At 41.8% G+C, this 20,776-nt stretch overlaps 2 protein-coding genes across 2 annotated transcripts in view; one reads left to right on the top strand and one right to left on the bottom strand.

Moving 5' to 3' along the window:
* Positions 1 to 1,818, top strand: part of UXS1 (UDP-glucuronate decarboxylase 1) — a 53,544-nt gene extending 51,726 nt beyond the window's left edge. Inside the window, exon 15 of the mRNA XM_084844488.1 lies at positions 41 to 1,818. Coding sequence (XP_084700614.1) covers positions 41 to 172 — 132 coding nt within the window. The 3' untranslated portion in view covers positions 173 to 1,818. The remainder of the gene's footprint in view (positions 1 to 40) is intronic.
* On the bottom strand, positions 1,721 to 10,645 carry ECRG4 (ECRG4 augurin precursor). The gene is made up of 4 exons (XM_084844494.1): positions 10,536 to 10,645; positions 9,059 to 9,106; positions 5,401 to 5,558; positions 1,721 to 2,087 (listed from the first exon to the last, which is right to left on the bottom strand). Exons 1-4 carry the CDS (start codon positions 10,618 to 10,620, stop codon positions 1,926 to 1,928), a joined length of 453 nt encoding a protein of 150 aa, XP_084700620.1. The 5' UTR covers positions 10,621 to 10,645; the 3' UTR covers positions 1,721 to 1,925.
* Between the last annotated feature and the right edge of the window lie 10,131 nt (positions 10,646 to 20,776).

The raw sequence follows: 20,776 nt of genomic DNA, 5'->3' as shown, positions 1-20,776 counted from the left end.
AGTAGGCTCATTTGGCTGTATCCATTCTCTTTGGAAACAGGTCCCACTGGAAGAAGGCTTAAATAAAGCAATTCATTACTTTCGGAAAGAGTTGGAGTATCAAGCAAACAATCAATATATTCCCAAACCAAAACCTGCCAGGATAAAAAAAGGAAGAACCAGACATAACTAAAAACTCTGTTGGACAGGATATAAAACTCCTTAAGTTGCATTTGAGAAGATGTAATTTGTCTTTTTTGAAAAAGACTTCAGAAACAGGTATCATGAAGAAGAAAAAACTGGAATTTCACTCTGAAGCTTGCTTTAAAGAAGTGGATGTGCCTAAATAAGAAAACTGCAATCTTTGCCTTGCACTTTTTAAATCTGTCTTTTTATGTAAAATAGAAACATCCTTTTTTAGTATCTTCAAGTTTTATATCTTGGTGTGAGATCATTTTGTTGTGACTGTCCTTGACAGTTTTATTTACTGGTTTCTTTGTGAAGCTGCAGATAAGATGGGGAAATGCCAATTTATTTATAAAGTGGGTACTTTAAATGAGAGATACTATGCATAAAGGACAAAAGTTAGCAGTATTGTCAGGTGACAAACACTGGCATTTAGTATTATAGGGTTATAAAAATTCTGTATGAGAGCTTTATGTATTCTTTTTAAATCAGTTTTTTCCAGAAGTTTAGTTCTAGTTGCACACTTGAATTTGAAAATATTTTCACTGACTATCATGGATAAATGCTATTTTAAATCACTACTGTGTTGTGCATACTCTGGGGCAAAAGTTATTGTATTATTGGTTACCAGTGGTTGAATATGCTATTTTAATAAAATATTGAAACTTAGAGATTTCAGTAAGTAAAAATTCCATGGTGGTGTCTCTGTGCCCTCTTGCATATTGATATAAGGAAAAAGCAAGCTAGCGCCAAACTTTGGCATTCCTTCCTATTTGAGTAACTGATTCTCTCAACCAATATTAGATGAGGTTTCAGACAGAATACATCTCACTGATGTGCACATGACTTATTAATTGCAGAGACCTTGCAAGAGTTTCTCTTTAAACAACCAAGCCTGAAGTACAGCATCAGTGCCCTTTAGCATCACCCTTATCAGGGCAAGGGCAACACCACCAGCACTGTTTGGCTCCTACATAGATGCTGTTCAGGAATTTACAGCTCATGAGCATTCTACTGGCAATTTTTTCCCTGCTGCTGCAGGGACTGTGCTGTATGGATAAGTTCTGTAAATCAGTTCTCGCTCCATTGAATACTTCAAGGTTTAGAAGACACACACAAAGCTGCCTGCAGAGATGCCATAGCCCTGCCATGTGTTAAATACAGCACACTGCTATGGTGGCTGTGATCATGAATCCACTGCTACTGTAGTCCAGCGTCAGGACAGGCAGGAAGAGCAAAGGTTGGACAACCATCCCCACGAACGCAGTAATTCCGTCTGAACAAACATGTTTGGTGCTAAAAGCTAATGGGGTAGGGTGGACAACCCAGAATTCAACAACCCATGGGTTAGCATTATGTGCAAACCAGGTGATTCTACCACTATGTGGATGTCTTAGAAACAGGCTATTGCTTCAAACTATGTTTTGCTGGGGGGGGGGGGGGGTGTGTGCCAAACACAAGACTTTGCCAAAGGCATGTTATAGAGGGCTGTCCACTGCAGCCAATAGAAACATCCAAGATAGTCTTTCATAAGGTAACAGTTTTGAATTAAGTATTTCTGCCAGTACTTTGGTGGAATAGTTTATCAAGAAGCTTTAATTCTAACACTTATACATTGTGTGCTACTGACTGGATATAAAAACATTTCACAACAACCATTTTCTTATTGTTTTTAACAACCTAGTTAAAATTAAACAGAGGAGTAAAGGTATATTAGGGGTTATCAATCTAATTGCTGTTATTAAACAGAGAAGAAAAGGTTAATAATCATCATAGTTGACACTTGCGCCATGCCTGAAGGTATGTGGGTTTCTTGGGCCAATTGGTGCATCTTCATCATAATGGTGATGGTAATAACCACCATAATATTCATGGCCACTACGGCCTAGGTTTGACCAATAGGAGACATCGTCTTCAAATTTCTGCATATAAGAAAAAAGCAGTAACAGTTAGCTAATAGCTGCTACGTCATCATAAAAACAGCTAAAGTTCTCTGCTGCAAGAACCATTACAGCTTACTTTAACATTTATACTTGAAGGTTTTTCTCTTCATACTGTTACCAAAATCATGTTTATGTATACCCTTTTATGCACAGTACAGGATAATGGCATTCTAGTTATCTGGCAGTAAACAAATAATGAAAACATGAGTATTTTTTAAAATGAATTTTTTACAAAGCAGATTTAAAGCTTCCACAATAGTTCAGCAGCTTTTATTTGAAAATATAGCCCATGGCCTATCAGACATTGAAGGCACATTTGCACATAAGCATTCCACATGGCTATGAATTATTACAGGTTTTGCATTTCACACAGTTTATGCAGTATTCATGTTAGTTAGAATTTTTTTTCAGCCACTTGTGCTGGATGGATATTTGAACTTTCCTAAGCCTGAAAATTAAGAATGTGCTGTTCCAACAAGTTACAAAACTCAGTTTCATCTTGGATGAAGGAAGAAAGATTGCAGAACTTGGCTTCACATTTTACCTTGCACTTTGTAGCTCTATAAAATTCAAATTGCATTTCAGGTTCTGACCTATATAACAAACACTCAAAACATTTGCTATGCTCATTCACTCCCTGCTTTCTAGGTAAAGAGACTCTGGTTTCACTACTCTATGCCCTTCGTTGTGCTTTATTGCATTAAAAAATGTCAATCTTACTATTGTCTACTTTTAGGAAAGCATGCAAAATATTCCTTTTCTTGAAGTTTTGTAGTGCTTTTGTAAATTTTAACTGATTGGGATTACAATGAGCTTTGTTATTTCTGACGTATTCAAGAGTTTTATTGGCTTTTTTTGTGTTAGCTACTGATTTTGTGAATACTTTTGTTTCATGGTTTTAAAAGTGAGATAAAAGTGAAATATAAATAGTGGTTTAAATTTTTATGAATTTCTTGATCTAGCTAGCCATGTAGCCAAACCATGCAACAGCCATGGAATGTAACTCAATGATCCAATCTGCTTAATAAGTGAGATACGAACAAACTTTATGTAGTTATATAGAGCTGCTTTTTTCCTCCTTTTTGTACATGTAGGGAAACAAGCCAGGATGCAGCAGTTAACTACAACGTCCTGTTACGTCCAAAGCGGGAAACTATGGTTAATGGGTTCCAAACAAACTAGGATATTAAGCCAAACCATAGCTTAATAATATTTATTTTGACACCATTAACTATAGTTTCTCAGTTTGGACCTGACAGGAAACTGTAGTTAACTTCTGCATCCTGGCTACTTTGCTGCTCATGCAAAGGGAAGAAAAGAGTGGCTATGTTCAAGTGGTTTGTTGATATTTCAACTTATTAAGCAGATATTTGATTGGCAAAAGAATAGATATCGGACAATCGGATGGCACATTACTTCAATTTAATATGTGTTATAAATTTCTCATGTAATCTTGTAAGAGCAAGATCCTTATGAAGTGAAGTTCTGTTGCACAGGAATATTTAAAAGAAATCTATGCAGAAGCTTTCCTTTAGAATGGAAATTTATTGATGTATTTCTATTTTGAAAGTGGAAACTACAAATTTTATCAGATATGAAATGTCCATATGGTACAAAAGTTGTCTCTTTCACTTCCTATTGCCTGCGCATCAAAGTAGTTAAATTGTTGCTTTTCTTAAGAAAATTTCTACCTGGCTAGCCAGTCTGTGTCTAGGATTTAGTTTATATCCAGGACATATATCCTTTCAATATATGTAGAATCCTAGATATATTTAAAGAAGGCTGCTTCTTTCTTTAAAACATGAGAAGCCTCCTTGAAATGTCCTGCTCAGGCAGTGTCATCAAGTGTTTTGTGTTCAAAGCTAGGCGTTTTAAACCTAAAATTTATGATCAATAGAATCCTGGTGTCTCAAAAGTCCAGGTTGCTGGGGGCTTCGATGCACATCCAGTACTCAAACTCACATAATCCACACACATCTTCGGCTCATTTGAGCCAGTGTGGCTTATTCTGTTTACAGAGTCCAATTTATAATAATGTTCCATGGCTCATTGCACTTATTTTTAATTCTTCAATTCTTCCAGTTTAGCCTTGAACTTATTATAGGCCTGACCTTAAATGCCTCTTCCTCTGTTCTCATTCAATTATCCTTGTAACGCTTTGCTTAGTCTAAGCATCTTCTGAAAACTACTTTCTCTCTGCTTAGGTTCCTAGTAATCGTGTGTACCCTGAACAGAAAGAGGTTTTTGCACATGATAGATTGAAAGTGATTTAATTGTTATGACTTCTCCCTTCATTGAAATTCTAGTTCTAAGAGAGGAACTGACAAAATCTCACCATTCCAGGATTTATTTTTGGAGTCCAGTTACACAGTGCAGGTGAGCTGCCCACAATACAATATTAGTGCATCTGTGACATGGCTGTAAGGTACCTTTGTTAGCATGGATCCCTTTATGCCTCTAAAAACTAAAGCTGAAATATTCTGGGCCAGGCTGCAGGCAGTCTCACCTTTCATACTGTGTGACCACTAGTCTTTCACGAGAAGCCTTCACAAAGACGGGGTCAAAATAACTTTGAGTGAAATTAAATCCCTGCATTAATTATAATCACAATAGGTCTGCCCTTATCAACTATTCAAAAAATACTTTACGGTTCACCTTGTCAAATCCACTCTCAATAAGTGGGCTGATTCCTCTGAAGGCTAAGGCAAATTTCCCATACCTGCTCCAATAAAGTTGATATTGTTAGACCCAAATCAAGCACTAGAGAATTCCCTTCCAGACCATAGGATGGATCCAGACTTAGTTATGCTTAAGGTAGACTTCTTGAAATCAGCGGAACTAGTTAGTATTGACTAACTTAAATCCCACTGATTTCACTTAGTCTACTCTAAGCAATCATCATCATGGCGATCACTCGTGACCAAGTAAGATTGTCTTCCAGAGACAGAGTCTTAGTAGTGGGTCTGCAGGTGGCTGTAAAGGCCGATTCTGGATCTACACAGCCTCCCACTGTGAGGACATAGGTTTCCAGGTGGAAGGCGGTCACAATGAGGGTTTGCTTGATGTGCCTTCCGCTAAGCTCGTTTCTCCCTCTCACTCTGTACTCTAAGCAATAGGTCTACATTAAATCTGGGTCCAACCCTATGTCCACAGCTATCCAAAAGGACAACAAACTCTGTGTTCACAAGAAAATAAAACACTGAAATGTAAATTTAAGTTACCACAACACAAGTCCAGAAAGAGAACACCAGTGCATTACTTAGATGTTTAAACAGAACATTTTGCCACTTACAGCTTCATCAAAGCCCAAGTAAAGGAACTGCTGGTACCACTGCTGTACATCAGGTTGACTCCTATCCCAAAGCTGGCGTTTCTGGCGTTTCAGGCTGTTTAAAAATTCCTTGGCCTTCTCTTCATTGACAGACACCTCTGCCTTAACTGGAACAGGGGCTGAAATGGGAGCCAGAAAATAAGAAATGTTAACTCTAGATTGTTGACTATAGATCAGAGATGGGGCCTGTGACCCTCCAGATGTTGTTGGACTGCAACTTCCATCATCCATCACCCATCACCATTGGCTACGCTGGCTAGGACTGATGGAAGTTGCAGTCCATCAACATCCAAAGGAGCACATGCTTCCCACCCCTGCAATATTTTGCAAATTTATGTTTATTTTAAATTTACAAGTGGAAGGTCTTGAATGAACAATTATTGATGCCCATGTCTGCATTTAATGCAACAGAAGTACCCCAATTAAAAGGTAACATTCTTTTCTACCAGCATAACAATGTCCCTGACATAATTCTTAACATAATTCATATCTTCTCTCAGACTATGTCCTTGATTATTGGTCCACATCCTTTGTACTGTCTGTATGGATATTAGAAGGGACACTATCTCCTGTCCTTCAGGCAATATGCTGCCAAGCTGTCCTCTTAAGAAAATTTATTTTGGACATATCAATATTTTGTTTCTAGGTCTCAGAATAACTACCCATAAAGGTAGTGACCTGGTTTGCATGAAATGAGAAGCCACAATGGGCAATAATCGGAGATGAGGAGAAAAAAAAAGATAACTGCAGCTGAGGTGCTCCAGCATAGACAATTCTTATCTCAAGCAGGTTTCATGACCAAGGACCATACACAATTGCAGAAAATAACAAGTACTAGAAGTTCTAGAGTGGATATACTCCACAAGTGTCAAATATTAGATGGATTGATTGTACAATACTGTACAAATGAAACTGGTTTGGAAAATAATAAATTTGAGCTAAATGTCTTATTCACAGGATCTGTGATTTGGCTTATATTCAGTCTGCACTAGCTTGTTCGGGCAGCCAGGATAAAAGGTGAAGTGATATTCTCAGAGCTCAAACACATACGGGCAAGGATCCTAATCAATCATGCAGCTGTAAACAATCTTATGGAAGAATTTTCACTAATACAGTAAATTAAAATCTGAGCACTTGATGGAGTACACAGTGATAATGAGCACACATTGACTGTAATCAGACATAATACTAAAGCATAGTTTAGTGGTATGTGAATTAGTCTTGGGCTTGGTTCCCGAAGACTTCCCCCTCCTATGGAACAGCCACTAGGAGAAGATAGAACTGTTTGCTTCTCTTTTCAACTAACCACGGTTGGTTGCTATATCTGAACTGGGGCAGACTGGTTAGTTTTAACTATGGTTTGTCCAAATAATCCAAATTCCAACCATGAGTTATGATCCTGGCTTTTTTTTTTTATAAGGAAAAGGAAAGGTTCCTCCTGTGTGATCACTGAGTCATTGCTGACTCCTAGAGAGACGCCGCTTTCACTGGTGTTTTCATGGCAGACTATAGCGGGATGGTTTGCCATTGCCTTCCCCAGTCATGACTACCTTTCCCCCAGCAAAGCTGGGTACTCATTTTACTGACCTCATTAGGATGGAAGGCTAAGTCAACCCGAGCTGGCTACCTGGGACCCAGCTTCCGCTGGGATCGAACTCAGGTCATTGGGAGAGTTTCGGTTGCAATACTGCCACCTACCACTCTGCGCCACATGAGGCTCTTGCCTCAAAAAAAATCTATGGTGTTTTTTTTTATAAACCATAGTTAAAATCCAACCACAGTTTCCAGTTTGAACATAATGACAAACCGTGGTTAGTTGAAAAGAGAAACAGATGGTTCTAGTCTTACCACAGCCATGGTGGAGAGACTTGTGCATGGAATGTTTAACTGTAGTTTAATATTATGTCTGAACCTGGCCATTAACTCGATACAGGTTCATTGTAAGGCTATGTGCTCACTAGACAACTTATTAGGAGTAGAAGGTAAAAGCTGACCATCCTATCCTGGAGTTGAATCCAATTTAGGTGTGTGGAACTGGGTTGCAGAAGATGGCTTTGCCCCCCCCCTCCCCAGGATAGCCCCTCCTACCCCCTGAAAATGCTACACAGAGGATCAGGGGACTTTGCTGAATGGGGTGAGTTGTGATGTAGGAGGATCCCCAAACATCAGGCAGAGGCACCTTCTGTGAGCAGAGCCCGTTCCATCAACAGATCCAACCTCAGGTAGTTTCCTGTCTTCTCACTTTTCATGTGTGTGCCTCACATGCACGAATCGCATAATGGAATTTACTTAATAGTAAGTGCCCTGTTGAGATGCTTACTCAAAGGACAACTGCCTTGTGGGGAAGAGCTCCAGCTTGCTGAATGACACAGCAAGCTCCAGCCTTTTCCTGCAAAAGCATCGGTTGTGACCTATCGTTGAATAATATTAACCTTTTGTTGAATAATAATAGTAACCTATCTTTACAAGAATGATTGAAGAATTACCAAGAACATATACATGAAGCACTTGGAACTCTCTAACATACACTATAATGTTACGTATCAACAACATTACCAAAAACAAATATACATGATATGCTTCTGAAGGTCAAAATGTAAATGCCTGTGGGTAATAACCAATGCTGTCACAGCACTAGCATTAGTGTTTGCTAGGCAAAAATAAAAAGCAGCGATTTGCCACTGAAACTGGGTACTGCTGCCTTTTCCCTTTGCCTAGCAAGCACTAATGAGGTTGTGCTGGCATTAGTTTAATTCCAGATAGGAATTTTCAAACATTTTGTTTGATCTGCATTTTGAAGCAAAGAGACCTGATCTATATTTCTTGGACTGATGTGCAGATTGGAACACAGATTTTTAGATGTGGCTCTCAGTTTAAAAAAAAAATACCAAAAGGTATATAAAAATGTTCATTTTCCAACAAAATATGTTTAGAAATGTGCAGTTTATGAGAAAATATGTTCAGACATACATATTCAAATACAATTTTTCATGTGGATCTTTATTTTAAGTCACAGATTATTGCAGACAAGGGACATAATAGATTTACAAAGCTGACACATCCCAGAAACTGATGCATACATCCATCCTTAGTGCCAGACCCTGGAACAGCTGTCATCACCAGATGAGGGACTCTACAGCTACAAGTTCCACCTCCGTCGTGTCTTGAAACAGTGACCACTTCTCCTGTCAAAAGCAGATTCAGGGGCAGGATTTGGAGGGCAGAAGCAGTGTGTGTGTGTGTGTGCGCGCGCGCGCGCACGCACATACATGTGCACTTAACCATTCACTGACCTTCTGCTCTTCTCCTATAACCCCACTCCCCAACTGGGGTTCTAGACTGAAGTTTCCATTTCAAATGTGAGTCTGGAACCCTAATTGGAGGGGTTGTGCAGAAGAAATGAAGCAGGTGAGAGAAAGGTTAAGCCACCTCTTCTTTTGCAAGACACTTATCCTCTGCATATCACTCTCCCGTAACATTACTTTGCAGAGGAGAAGCCGCAGATGGGGCTTCAGGACACAAGGTATTCACAGTTCTGACCTTCCTTACCTGTTCCCCCCCCCCCCCGACAAAGTAACAGCTAAGAGGGGACATGACAGCTGAGACAGGGCAGGCTTACCTTCACGTTTTTGAAGCATCAGCTTAAGCTTGTTTCCCTTTGAGACACCTAAATGAATCCAAAATCAGGTCAAATAAATAAAGTATATATGCATTAAATTTACAATATTTCCTATAAATACTACATTCTTAATAGGAAATTAACTAAATCAATTGGAGGGAAGCAAGCCTGAATGAAAACAAGATGCTACTGTATGTCCCCTTCTCTGTGCTTAGGTCATGGGAGAATATAGCTCTCCCCTGCCACTTTTACTCTGGTGTTAAAGGGAACAATGGCAAATTGTAGACATTTTCATATATACATCTGTCTGTGCTTCCATTCAGAACTAAGAGATGCTATTCCACATAAGTGTATGTTAGAGGTTGGCCTTTGAGGTATAATTATAGATCCAAGGAATTTATTCTATCGGCACCTGCAGTTTTCCAAGATTTGCTATATGTTGACAGGGAGATTATGCCTATGCCTTTAAAACAGAAGTGGCAAAACATAAGCTTCTTAATTGGGGTTGGGGGATCCCTAGGATTACCCCATGGAACATGTCTTACAAATTATTAAACTATCACCAGGGCTAAAACGGTGGTGCCTTTGGCAGAGCAAAGGAACCAACTCCAGAGTGAGGTAGGGTGAGTTGGGAAAGTGTCCACATCATTGTTTCTATAGCTGGCTTTTTAGAAATGGGAATGATGGTTGCTGGGGTCCCCATGTGAGACAGCAAAGTAAATGCACATATGCATAAACGCTTGCTTGTAGTCATATTGTAAGGGGTTTTTTTTAAGATATAACTTTCCAGAGCTTGCATGCACACATGCACAAAAACATTGGCCTTAATTTGAAAAAAATATTAAGGAAATAAATCAGCATGGGATGCTTTCCCCTGTCACTACACTTCCCCAGCGTGGGCAAAGCGCTGCCCCCAGCATTTCTGCTTCTTGTGTAGTTGTTAAAGACTCAGAAGCCTTGCTGGGGATGGGGGTTGGAAACCTTTCTAGAAACAGGAGTTTCCCCCTACTTTTCTTTCAAGCAATGTCTTGCTACGGAGGGAGGAGTCACTTCTATAACTACAACAACAGTGACATCCCCCTCAGACGCACAGATAGTGCAGGAATTTTGGCGGGAGGAAGCAGAGGCGGCCCTTCCCAGGCCTATAAGAACTTAGGAAGCTGCTTTATACAGGCTTAGGCCACCGGCTCATCTAGCCTAGTATTGTCGAGGCTGTCTGGCAGCGGCTGTCCAGGGTTCCACGAAGGATTCCTCCCAGCCTACCTGGAGACGGATCGAACCCGGGGCTTCCTGCATGCAAAGCAGGTGCGCTGCCACCGAGCAGCGGCCCCCTCCCGCGGCCGGGGCGAAGCTTGCATGCTCTCCCGCCCGACACTTCAAGCAGCCTGCCCTCCGATCTTCAGCCCTGGGGCCCTGAACCCCACGTTCTCCCGGGGATGGGGCTTCCCGGCTTCTCCTACGCGCGGGACCGACTCACCGGGACTCAGGCAAACGAGCAGGGCCAGCACCAAAGCGGCCAAGGAGAGCGGCCCCCGGCCGGCCCAGGGGGAGAGCGGCTGCATCTTGGCGGGAAGCTCCTCCGAGGGCGCGTTTTCGCCGAGCCGACGCGCGCTCCTTCCTTCACCTACGCGAGGAGAAAAAGCGAGAGGCGCCTGAGAGGGGGAGACGCAGGACGGGGGAGGGAAGGAGGGACCCTCCGGGGCGGGGAGAGCGCGCTCAGCCAGCCGCGGCCCGGCGGAGAGTAGCTGGCGAGGCTGTAGTCTGGTGGTCGTAACTCGAGGGGAATTTTGCGAGGGGGGGAGGGCGGCCATCTGCTTGGGAAAGGAGGGGCAATGGGCAGCGAACAGCAAGCGGGCAGCAGCTTGGCTCTGCCCGCTTTCAAGACCCAGTCCGTGTCTATCTCCAAGCTCGTTTTCTCCAGATGTGTTGGACTACCGCAACCATTGGCCATGCTGTTGGGGATGAGGAGAGTTGTAGTCCGACACAGCTGCAGGGCACCAGGTTGGGAAAGGCTACTTTGCTCTCACAGTGCGTTTACACCTTTCATCTCTCCCGCTCCCGCGCACGCTCCTCTGTCACACACAAGAAGAGCCCTGCTGGTTCAGACCAAGGGGACCAACACGGCCAGCATTCTGTTCACACAGTGGCCAACCAGCTGCCTGTGGGAAACCCACAAGTAGGACATGAGTACAATAGCACTTTCCCAGCCCAGCAACTGGTGTCCACAGGCATACTGCATCTAACACTGGTGGTAGCATGTAGCCATTAGGACGAATAGCCATCGATAGTCTTATCCTCCATAAATCTGTCTAAACCCTTTTTAAAGCCATCCAAGTTGGTGGCCATCACTACATCCTGTGGTAGCGAATTCCATAGTTTAACTATGTGCTGGGTGAAGAAGTCCTTCCTTTTAGGTGTCCTGAATCTCCCACCAATCCACTTCATAGGATGACCCTGCGTTCTAGTAGTATGACAGAGAGAGAAATGTCTCCCTATCCATTTTCTCTACACCATGCATAACTTGGTACACCTCCACCATGCCCCCCCCCCTTTACTCTTTTCTACATATCCATAACATACACCATGCCTGGTGCTGCTCACCTTTGACTGAGAGGCACTTCCACTAAAAGGGTGAGCAGGTGTGCTTAGCTAAGTACTATATGGTGAGGGCTGCACTGGTTGCTTTCATGCCTGTTCGGTGGATTGTGAGTGATTGCAGGCAGTGGGCTCCTAGCCCTACCAGCCAAAATGCATCATGCAGCTATTTCATCTTAACTGATTTTTTTGTGGAAAGTAAAAAAAAAGATGGAAGAAGCACGGCAGGTGGGAAACATGGGAGGGCTACCAACTGAAGGTGGCAAGATTGTCTAGACCCCCCCCCTGTAAAATTCTGTTAATGGGGCAGGGTGATTACTTGATAAAAATATTATCTGGAAGCATCACCTAAAGTACATAAAACTTGTTCACGTCATGTTAATCGCAGCCTCAAGGGAAAATGTTGTTCCAGACAGGAGTCTCATACTGGAAGAAAATCTAGGAATACTGATTCAGCCAGTGCCCTAGCCAAGTGCTGGAAAAGCAGAAGGCTCTTCAGTACAGGAATTCAGTTATGGTGCCAACCCCCCACCCCACACAACACATGTACTGCCCTAGATCCATGCCAAGCCCTTTCAATAGACATATTAAACACAAATGTAGTTGTTTGGGGCACACCACACCCACCAAAGAACTCTGCATCATTGGAAATAGCTCTTATATTAAGCAATATCAGTGTCAACAAAGTTTATCATTTTAGATTAGCAATTCACCAAGCCCTGGGTAAATTATTTTCCCATCATCTCAAAATGTGACCTAAAAACACCTTTGCCAGACCACATACTAATCTAACCTAATATCATAGGCATTGACATAATGATGATAGATGCTTGATCTAGATGGCAAAAGAGAGGTACACTGTTTTCTCTAGGAAGTTACAGTGGATAACACCTCAAGCAAGTTGTAGGCTTATAAGAAGGCACAAATAAGTTTTATTTACCTTCATCTCTCTTCCAAAATAAAACAAAGATGAATCCTTCTCATTCTGAAATGAAAATGGCATGCCAAGCAGTGACTTGCAAAAGTGTACTTTTAAAAAATTATGTATGTTTGTTCACTTGTCAAAATGTGTTCCAAGACTCTCAAAGACACTATAATCATCCAGCGAGGCAATTATTTCACTACTTAACACACTGCAGTAAACAGTTATGTTATAGCTCTGCATACATTGGTTTATCTCCAACATTACAGTTCTAAAAGTTCATAACTCAGTGATAAAAACATACTTTGGACTCAAAAGTTCCCAGGATCATCTAGGATATTTAGTAACAAAAAAAATAATTTCATGTAACAGGGCTATGAAAGACAAGTGTTTCAAGTAGACTACACTAAAAAAAAGCATCTTAATTTATCCATACAAAAACAAATATTTTAATTTTGCTATTAATATACAATAATGTCCTACTATGGCTGGATCAAGCTCAGGTTAAACTAAGGAGCAACCCAAAAGCAAGTCTATCACAATTTTATCAAGTAAGAGGGAGCAATCCAAAAGAGAGGTCTGCAGAACAACCAAGGTCAGAACAGATAAACAATCAGATACCATACACAGTTCAAGAAGCAGAGTCAAGCAGGAGTCCAAGGTCAGTAGTACAGGAGTTTAATCGCAAGGCAAGGTCAGGAACCCACAATACAAAACAGTAAAAGCTAGAAAAGACATTGTTTCTAGGCAGCCACTGAAAGCTTTTAACACTAAAGCCTGCCAAGTCCCACCCAAGACTCAGCTGCAGCACATTAGAGCTCTCTGGCCAGTCCTAGTCATGAGGAGTCACTTTCTCCTGAGGAGTCCTTCTTTGCAAGAGAGCACTCCTCTGCATGGGAGCCCTATTGGCCTGCCGCTTGAAGCGACGAGGCTCCTGGGGCCCGGGGGTTGCTCAGTCTCTGCCTCAGAGGCAGAGTCCCCTCCCCCTGACAGGGACAGACCTGCAGCCATCTCCCCCGAGGGCCCAGGCTCCTCCTGGTCTGGTGACAGTGACTGATCTGGGGTGCCCTTGGCTTCTGGGAGCTCTAGCTCTTCCTCTGAGGAGGATTCCTCCAGTGGCAGAAGTAAAATAAGCCACTTCCTAGATTTCTATTTTGGGGCACATGGCCTTGATTTGGTGCAGCTCCTTACTGCACAAGGAGCAGCCAAATGAATAGAGCCCTTTTCTGCCTGTTTGCTATGCAGCCACAATATTGCAAGCACTGAATCTTCCTGTGATGTTACAGGATAAATGTGTTGACACATGGCTTCTTCTTTGTGACAGGAGTGTCTCCAAGGGAAGAAGAATGCCTGATCATCTTAGCCTCTGCTGATACAAGATCTGTATGCGTCATGGGGGATAGCGGTAGCAATGTGTCTCTCAGGCACAGAAACACTCCCTGGAGACCCTGAAATCTATGGGTCCTCACCACTCTATCCATAATAAGAAATTAGCAGTTCTTCTAATAGCACATTTGGATGGCCAGTTATCTACCAGTTTGGAAATTGGGCCATCCAAAAATAAGGTAGTTGTATCTACATGCTCAGGGAGCTTCCTAGGTAAGCAGAATTATAATAGTAAATCAAAAGAAAAATAAGATGTTAAACCCCACCCCACAAAAACACCTGACAAGGACCTGTGCACTTCCAGGACTTACAAAATATTGCTGGTGTCAGTTGAAAACTGAAAGTGCAATCCTATGCATGTTTACTCAGAAGTAAACCTTATTCAGGCAACTAATAAATAGAATTGCAACTGTACCAGTTACCAACATTAACCCAAATACAAAATCTATTTTTTGTCAGAAGTCTAAGAAAGAGACATTTTTTATAAAGCCCAGTAAGTTGCCAGTAGATTGACACAGGAGACAATCTTTTGCTGAAAAAAATTCTGCAGACTTTTTTCTCTACCCCCTGAAGGCCTAAAAATATGAAAAAGGCCAAAATGTGTTGAGCATCTTACAATAAATTTATTTTTGCATCTTGAGAACTCATTTCTCTTCCTTGGATACAGATTTAGTCATACTTCAAAAACAGATAAAGTGAAATCAGTGGGACTTAAGTTAGTCATGACTAATTTAAATGGCAGAGATTTCAACAGATCTGCTCTAAGCATAGCTAAATCTTGAGTCAGCCCAGAGCATCCAATACTATGCTACTATTAATTTCTTCTAATGTGTTTTCATATATTACTGTAATTGAACTCCCCCTGTAGTAGGTTAGAAGTTAAATGGACTTGGCATAGCAAATTGGTTTCTAAAGTTAGTTCCAAGAAAATTGCAGTAGTCTTGTGTTTCTTCCAAATAGCAAGAACATTAAACCCATCAGTCAAGGCCTCCCTAAGTATTTTGACTTTCATAGAACAAGTACTGCAGTTTGCTGATGTAGTGTACAGGAGGTTAGCACTTAACCTTAGGAAAAAATCTGTTGTGAACCACCCAGAGAGCTTCAGCTATTGGGAGGTATAGAAATCTAATAAATAAACAAGTTTACATCTATATCTTATCTACTATAATAATGTTCCAGATGTCTGAATGCAATCTTGTCTGTCTGTCAACCTGCATCTCTTGACCTGCTTTACTGGTGAGGGCAGAAGATGTACATTCAGAAACCTGAGCAGGAGGGAAAGGTAAAGCTACATTAAAGGAACCTGTGATCTTTAATCTGGAAGAGATTGTTCACCCACCTACCCACCTAGCCATATGCCTCATACCTCTTGCAACAACAGTAAAAAAGAGGTTCTCAACACAGAGGTAAGGGCCATTGTGACACCAGCAGCCAGTAGACCTGACCAATCCTACTCCTCTGTCCATGTTTCAAAATGACTTACTATTTATTTTCTTAAATTATTTTTTATAAAATGTTTATCTTGTACCTTCAGTGCCAAAGAGTATTACCAGGAAGACTGGAGTCAAAGCAACAATACTAAGCCAAGCTAGGCTATTTGGTGGGATCTTTCTGTAGTCCTTATGGCAATGGGATGTTTTGATATATAGTATGCAACAGAAATAATAGATAACTCACAGGCAAAAACAGTAATATTCTTCTGCAACCTTCCACTTTTTCTTCTACTGCTTACTGTCACAATTCTTTATGGAAGTTGTTAACAGTGGTGGTTCCAGCTATGTCTTGAAGTCATATGGCACATTTTGGATCTGAACCATTGGCGGTGGTAGTTGTGAGGAGACAATGTAATAAGTCTGTGCAAGGCTCTGTGCAAGGTGGTATCTTTTAGGGCTTCCTTTGGGACATATAAAGGCATAGAGTGCTTTTCCTTGTGTTTTTATAATCACAACCTTTATCCAGTTTAGCAAAATCTGCTTTGGCTGTTCACTGTATCTGTCTACTTACTGAAAAGTCAAAAATGATTTTTAATCATCTGATAATTGTGTGATGAAAATGTTTGTACAGCTGTTCTTTGTGTCCATATCTTGAGACTGACTCAGGATGCAAATTGTAGGTCTTACTTGCTAGTATGGTATTTGTTATGAATGTATTGATTTATCATGAAAAAATAGGCTTTCTTGCCACTGCCCTAGGGCTTTGCATAGTCTTAAGAGTGTCCCTAGGTTCAGTTTAATTTATCTATTTGTTCATGTATACTTCAACTTCCTTGCGATAAAATGGCAATTCAAGACAGCTTACTAAAAGTAACATATTTATAAAATCCACCAATAATTGCAATAAAATCAACAATACGTAAAACACCAACATATCAGAAAAAGTTCATTCCCCAAATGCCTTAATTGACATAGAATCATAGAATTGTAGGGTTGGAAGGGGCCTACAAGGTCATCGAGTCCAACCCCCTGCTCAATGCAGGAATCCAAGCCAGAGCATCCCTGACAGATGGCTGTCCAGCCTCATCTTGAATGCCTCCAGTGTGGGAGAGCCCACTACCTCCCTAGGGAATTGGTTCCATTGTCATATTGCTCTAACAGTCAGCAAGATTTCCTGATGTTCAGCTGGACTCTGGCTTCCTGTAACTTGAGCCCATTATTCCGTGTCCTGCACTCTAGGATGATCAAGAAGAGATCCTGGCCTTCCTCTCTGTGACAACCTTTCAAGTACTTGAAGAGCGCTATCATATCTCCCCTCAGTCTTCTCTTCTCAAGGCTAAACATGCCCAGTTCTTTCAGTCTCTCTTCATAGGGCTTTGTTTCCAGTCCTCTGATCATCTTTGTTCCCCTCCTCTGAACCCTCTCCAGCTTGTCTGCATCCTTCTTAAAGTGTGGTGCCCAGAACTGGACACAGTCCTCCAGATGAGGCCTAACCAGTGCTGAGTAGAGGGGAACAAGTACTTCCCAGGATTTGGAAGCTATACTTCTATTAATGCAGCCCAAAATAGCATTAGGCTTTTTTGCAGCCACATCACATTGTTGGCTCATATTCAGCTTGTGATCGACAACAATTCCAAGATCCTTCTTGCTTGTAGTGTTGTTGAGCCATGTATCCCCCATCTTGTAACTGTACATTTGGTTTCTTTTTCCTAGGTGCAGAACTTGGCATTTATCCCTATTAAATGTCATTCTGTTGTTTTCTGCCCAGCGCTCCAGTCTATCAAGATCACTTTGAATTTTGTCTCTGTCTTCCAAAGTATTAGCTATCCCGCCCAATTTGGTGTCATCTGCAAATTTGATCAGCATTCCCTGCACCTCTTCCTCCAAGTAATAAAATTTTTGAAGAGCACTGGGCTCAGGACTGAGCCCTGTGGTACCCCACTCATTACCTCTCCCCAGTTTGAGAAGGTCCCACTGATAAGCACTCTTTGAGTCTGATTCTGTAGCCAACTGTGGATCCACCGGATCGTTGTTTCATCTAGCCCACTTTGAGCTAGTTTGCTCATCAGCATATCATGGGGCACTTTGTCGAAAGCTTTGCTGAAGTTGGGGTATATGATGCCTACAGCATTCCCACAGTCCACAAGGGAGGTTACTTGATCAAAACATGAGATCAGATTCATCTGGCAGGATTTGTTTTTGACAAATCCATGTTGGCTTCAAGTAATCACAGCATTGTTTTCAAGATGCTTCCAGATGGATTGCTTTATCATCTGCTCCAGAATTTTCCCAGGGATTGATGTCAGACTGACTGGTCTTTAGTTCCCAGGTTCCTCCTTTTTGCCCTTTTTGAAGATAGGGACAACATGAGCCCTCCTCCAGTCATCTGGCACTTCACCCGTCCTCCATGATTTCTCAAAGAGAATAGACAGCGGTTCTGAGAGTTCTTCTGCCAGTTCCTTTATTACTCTAGGATGCAGTTCATCTGGCCCTGGAGATTTGAATGCATTCAAAGTAATTAGGTGTTCCTTGACCATATGCCTATCGATCTCAAGCTGCAATCCTGCCCCTTCAGCCTGTACTTCACCTTTGCCAGGGGGGTCATAGACCCTCTTTTGGGAGAAGACTGAGCCAAAGTAGGAATTGAGCACCTCTGCCTTTTCTTTGTCATCTGTTATCATTTTGCCATCCTTATTTAATAGCTGAACAACCATTTCTTTCCTCTGCCTTTTACTACGCACGTAGCTGAAGAAAGCCTTTTCGCTAACCTCAGCTCATTCTCAGCTTTAGCCTTCGTGACACCCTCCCTGCAATCCTGTGCTACCTGCCTGTACATGTTTTTACCCACCTAATCTTAAAGAGATTTGGGCTCTGTTTGGAGAGTGCATGTCACAAATGAGGATGCTACTACCGAGACGGCCTTGCTATCTGCCCCAGAGCAAGTCGTCTCCCAGATACATGGCTAGTGGTGTAGTGGAGCCAGGTCTCCCAGGGTCAAAGCACCAGACTTTTTGATTAGCAGGAACAATGATGTCACCTGCTATACCACTCCTGCTTCTCTGTTTAGCTGCAATCCTCACAGTAGCTGAGGGGGGGGGGGGAGAGGATGGATTTTCCCAGCAACAACTTATTGTTGTGAGCTATCCCTGTTGTAATGCAAAATATTGTGGCCTAGTCTTGAATGGCAATTAACACCCATTAGCATTAGGAAAGACCTCCTTCTGGTGGAGATGAAAAGTGCTAGAGCTGGTTTGTTGATATGGATCAATATGGGGGTTGGACTCAATGGTCTTATAGGCCCCTTCCAACCATACTATTCTATGAACACAGCTGCCAGTGTTTTTGGACTTTCCTTAGGGATATGGCTATGGGGACTGCCATGATGAGAACCTGCACTTCAAAATTCACCGCTACAACACCACTGAAGGTGATACATAGAGCTGAGTGTCATCCATCAATCTAAACTGGCGGGATGGTTCAGTGGAAGCAGGAACTCCTTCAGGTATGCTAGATACTTTAAGGGTCTTATGTACTACATTGTTCCTTGTGTTTTGAGGTGGGTGTTGTTTCCCACTTCTGGTTTAGTGCTTTATGTGCCAAAGTTGGAGAAAAGAAATATCATATATGGACTCACTCTTATTGTCCTTGCTTTAAAATTCTGCATGCTTGCACCAAAAGTGACATGGTTCTCTTAGGATGCATTGTCCCCTGACAAATGGAAGCTTCTAGTTAATAAAGCATTTGTGAAGCTGCATTAAGCTTTAAGTCTAATATGCAAAGCAAGGAAGGATTACTAGGGTAATCGTTTGGAAAATGATAGCTTTGCTTACTCTAAAGCACTTCCAGTTTCATTCCTATCCTACTTGTCCTAATGCAGATGCACAAATGAATGCCAGACAGAAGACAGAGTTGCAGCAGAGTAGTTTATTTAAACACACAAAGAATCAGCACCAGTAACTGTGTGACAATGATGTGAAGACTGGCTTCAAGCGAATATTATTTCTCTTTTTTTAATTGGGCCTTATTCTCAAAGATGAATGCTTTTGAAGAAGTATCTTCTGCTGCTGATTAGCACATATTTTCATGTCAAGTGTGTGACAGCATGTGTGACATGCAGTGTAATTTGCTGTGGGTAATCACTTCTAAATTGGGGGCAATAGAATGGAATGCTCAAAAGCCTTTCTTTGACTAAAGAGAAAATCAGGCAAGTACAAAGCCCTCATTCTCTACAGTGAACATCACATTAATGTACAGTGAAACCATGGTTCCCAAGAGGGTGCTGCATGAGCAATCTGGACAGACTTTACATATTAGATACTGAAATGTTCCAGTAGGAAGATATATTTTCTTCTTCTTTTAAGCATTATTACATATCATGTCCTTCAGACAGCTGCTGAAGACAGTATTGTTCCACCAAGCTTTTAATAGTTAATGCTGTGCTCTGTTTTCATCAATAATCCCCAGTTTTATAATATATTTTAGGTTTTTGTATTTTTATGTATTTTAATCTTTGTATTTTTATTGTGCATCACCTCAAGCACTCATTCAGTGGAGGGTTGATTTAAAATATTCTAAATAAATAAGTGTATCCTTAACATTCTCATTGAGATCAATTGGAATTTAAGAAGTGCTTAACTTTGGATGGAGCTTGCCCTACCTATTTTATTACATTTCTTTCTTTATTAATACTTATCTACTGCTTGAGATGCTGGGAAAGATCAAAGGCAAAAGAAGAAGGGGACGGCAGAGAATGAGATGGCTAGATAGCATCACCGATGCAATGAATATGAATTTGAGCACACTCCAGGAGAGAGCAGAGGACAGGAAGGCCTGGCGTGCTATGGTCCATGGGGTCACGAAGAGTCGGACACGACTGAACGGCTGAACACCAACAACTGCTTGATATAATAAAATCTCTAAGCAGTTTAGGGCACAATCCTATGAAGATAGTTGGCCACCCCCAAACTTGGAGATGGCCAACTATCCAATGCAGGCTGGGCAGAGCGCGGAGGGGATCCTCTCCTCCACACTCTGGCCACCCTGCATTTTCAGCTAGGTGGCCAATTTCGGTTGTCTAACAGGGGCACCTCGGAGCAGTGGAGGGTGGAAGGCCAGATGGAGCATAAGAAGCATCATAATGGTGCTTCTGCAGTCCCCTCCCTTCCCCACCTCCAGGAACGCCCCCTTTTCAGTCACTCCACGCTGTTCTTCTGTGCGCGGAGCCAGGGATGAACCACACCTCCTATGAGTCGGATTTCTGGGAACCAAGCTCAGAGCACTGGCTCCAATCTTGGTTCCCAGAAACCAAAAAATCCTATGGCCGGCTAAACACTGTCTAGCAGCCATAGGATTGCACCCTTATATATAAATATTAAAAATCAC

Source organism: Heloderma suspectum, chromosome 3, assembly GCF_057233095.1.
Source record: "Heloderma suspectum isolate Gila_16-S chromosome 3, 16-S_ref, whole genome shotgun sequence".
NCBI classification, from domain to species: Eukaryota; Metazoa; Chordata; class Lepidosauria; order Squamata; family Helodermatidae; genus Heloderma; species Heloderma suspectum.
Note: the sequence above shows the minus strand (reverse complement) of the source record. Positions and strands in the feature narration are given on the sequence as shown.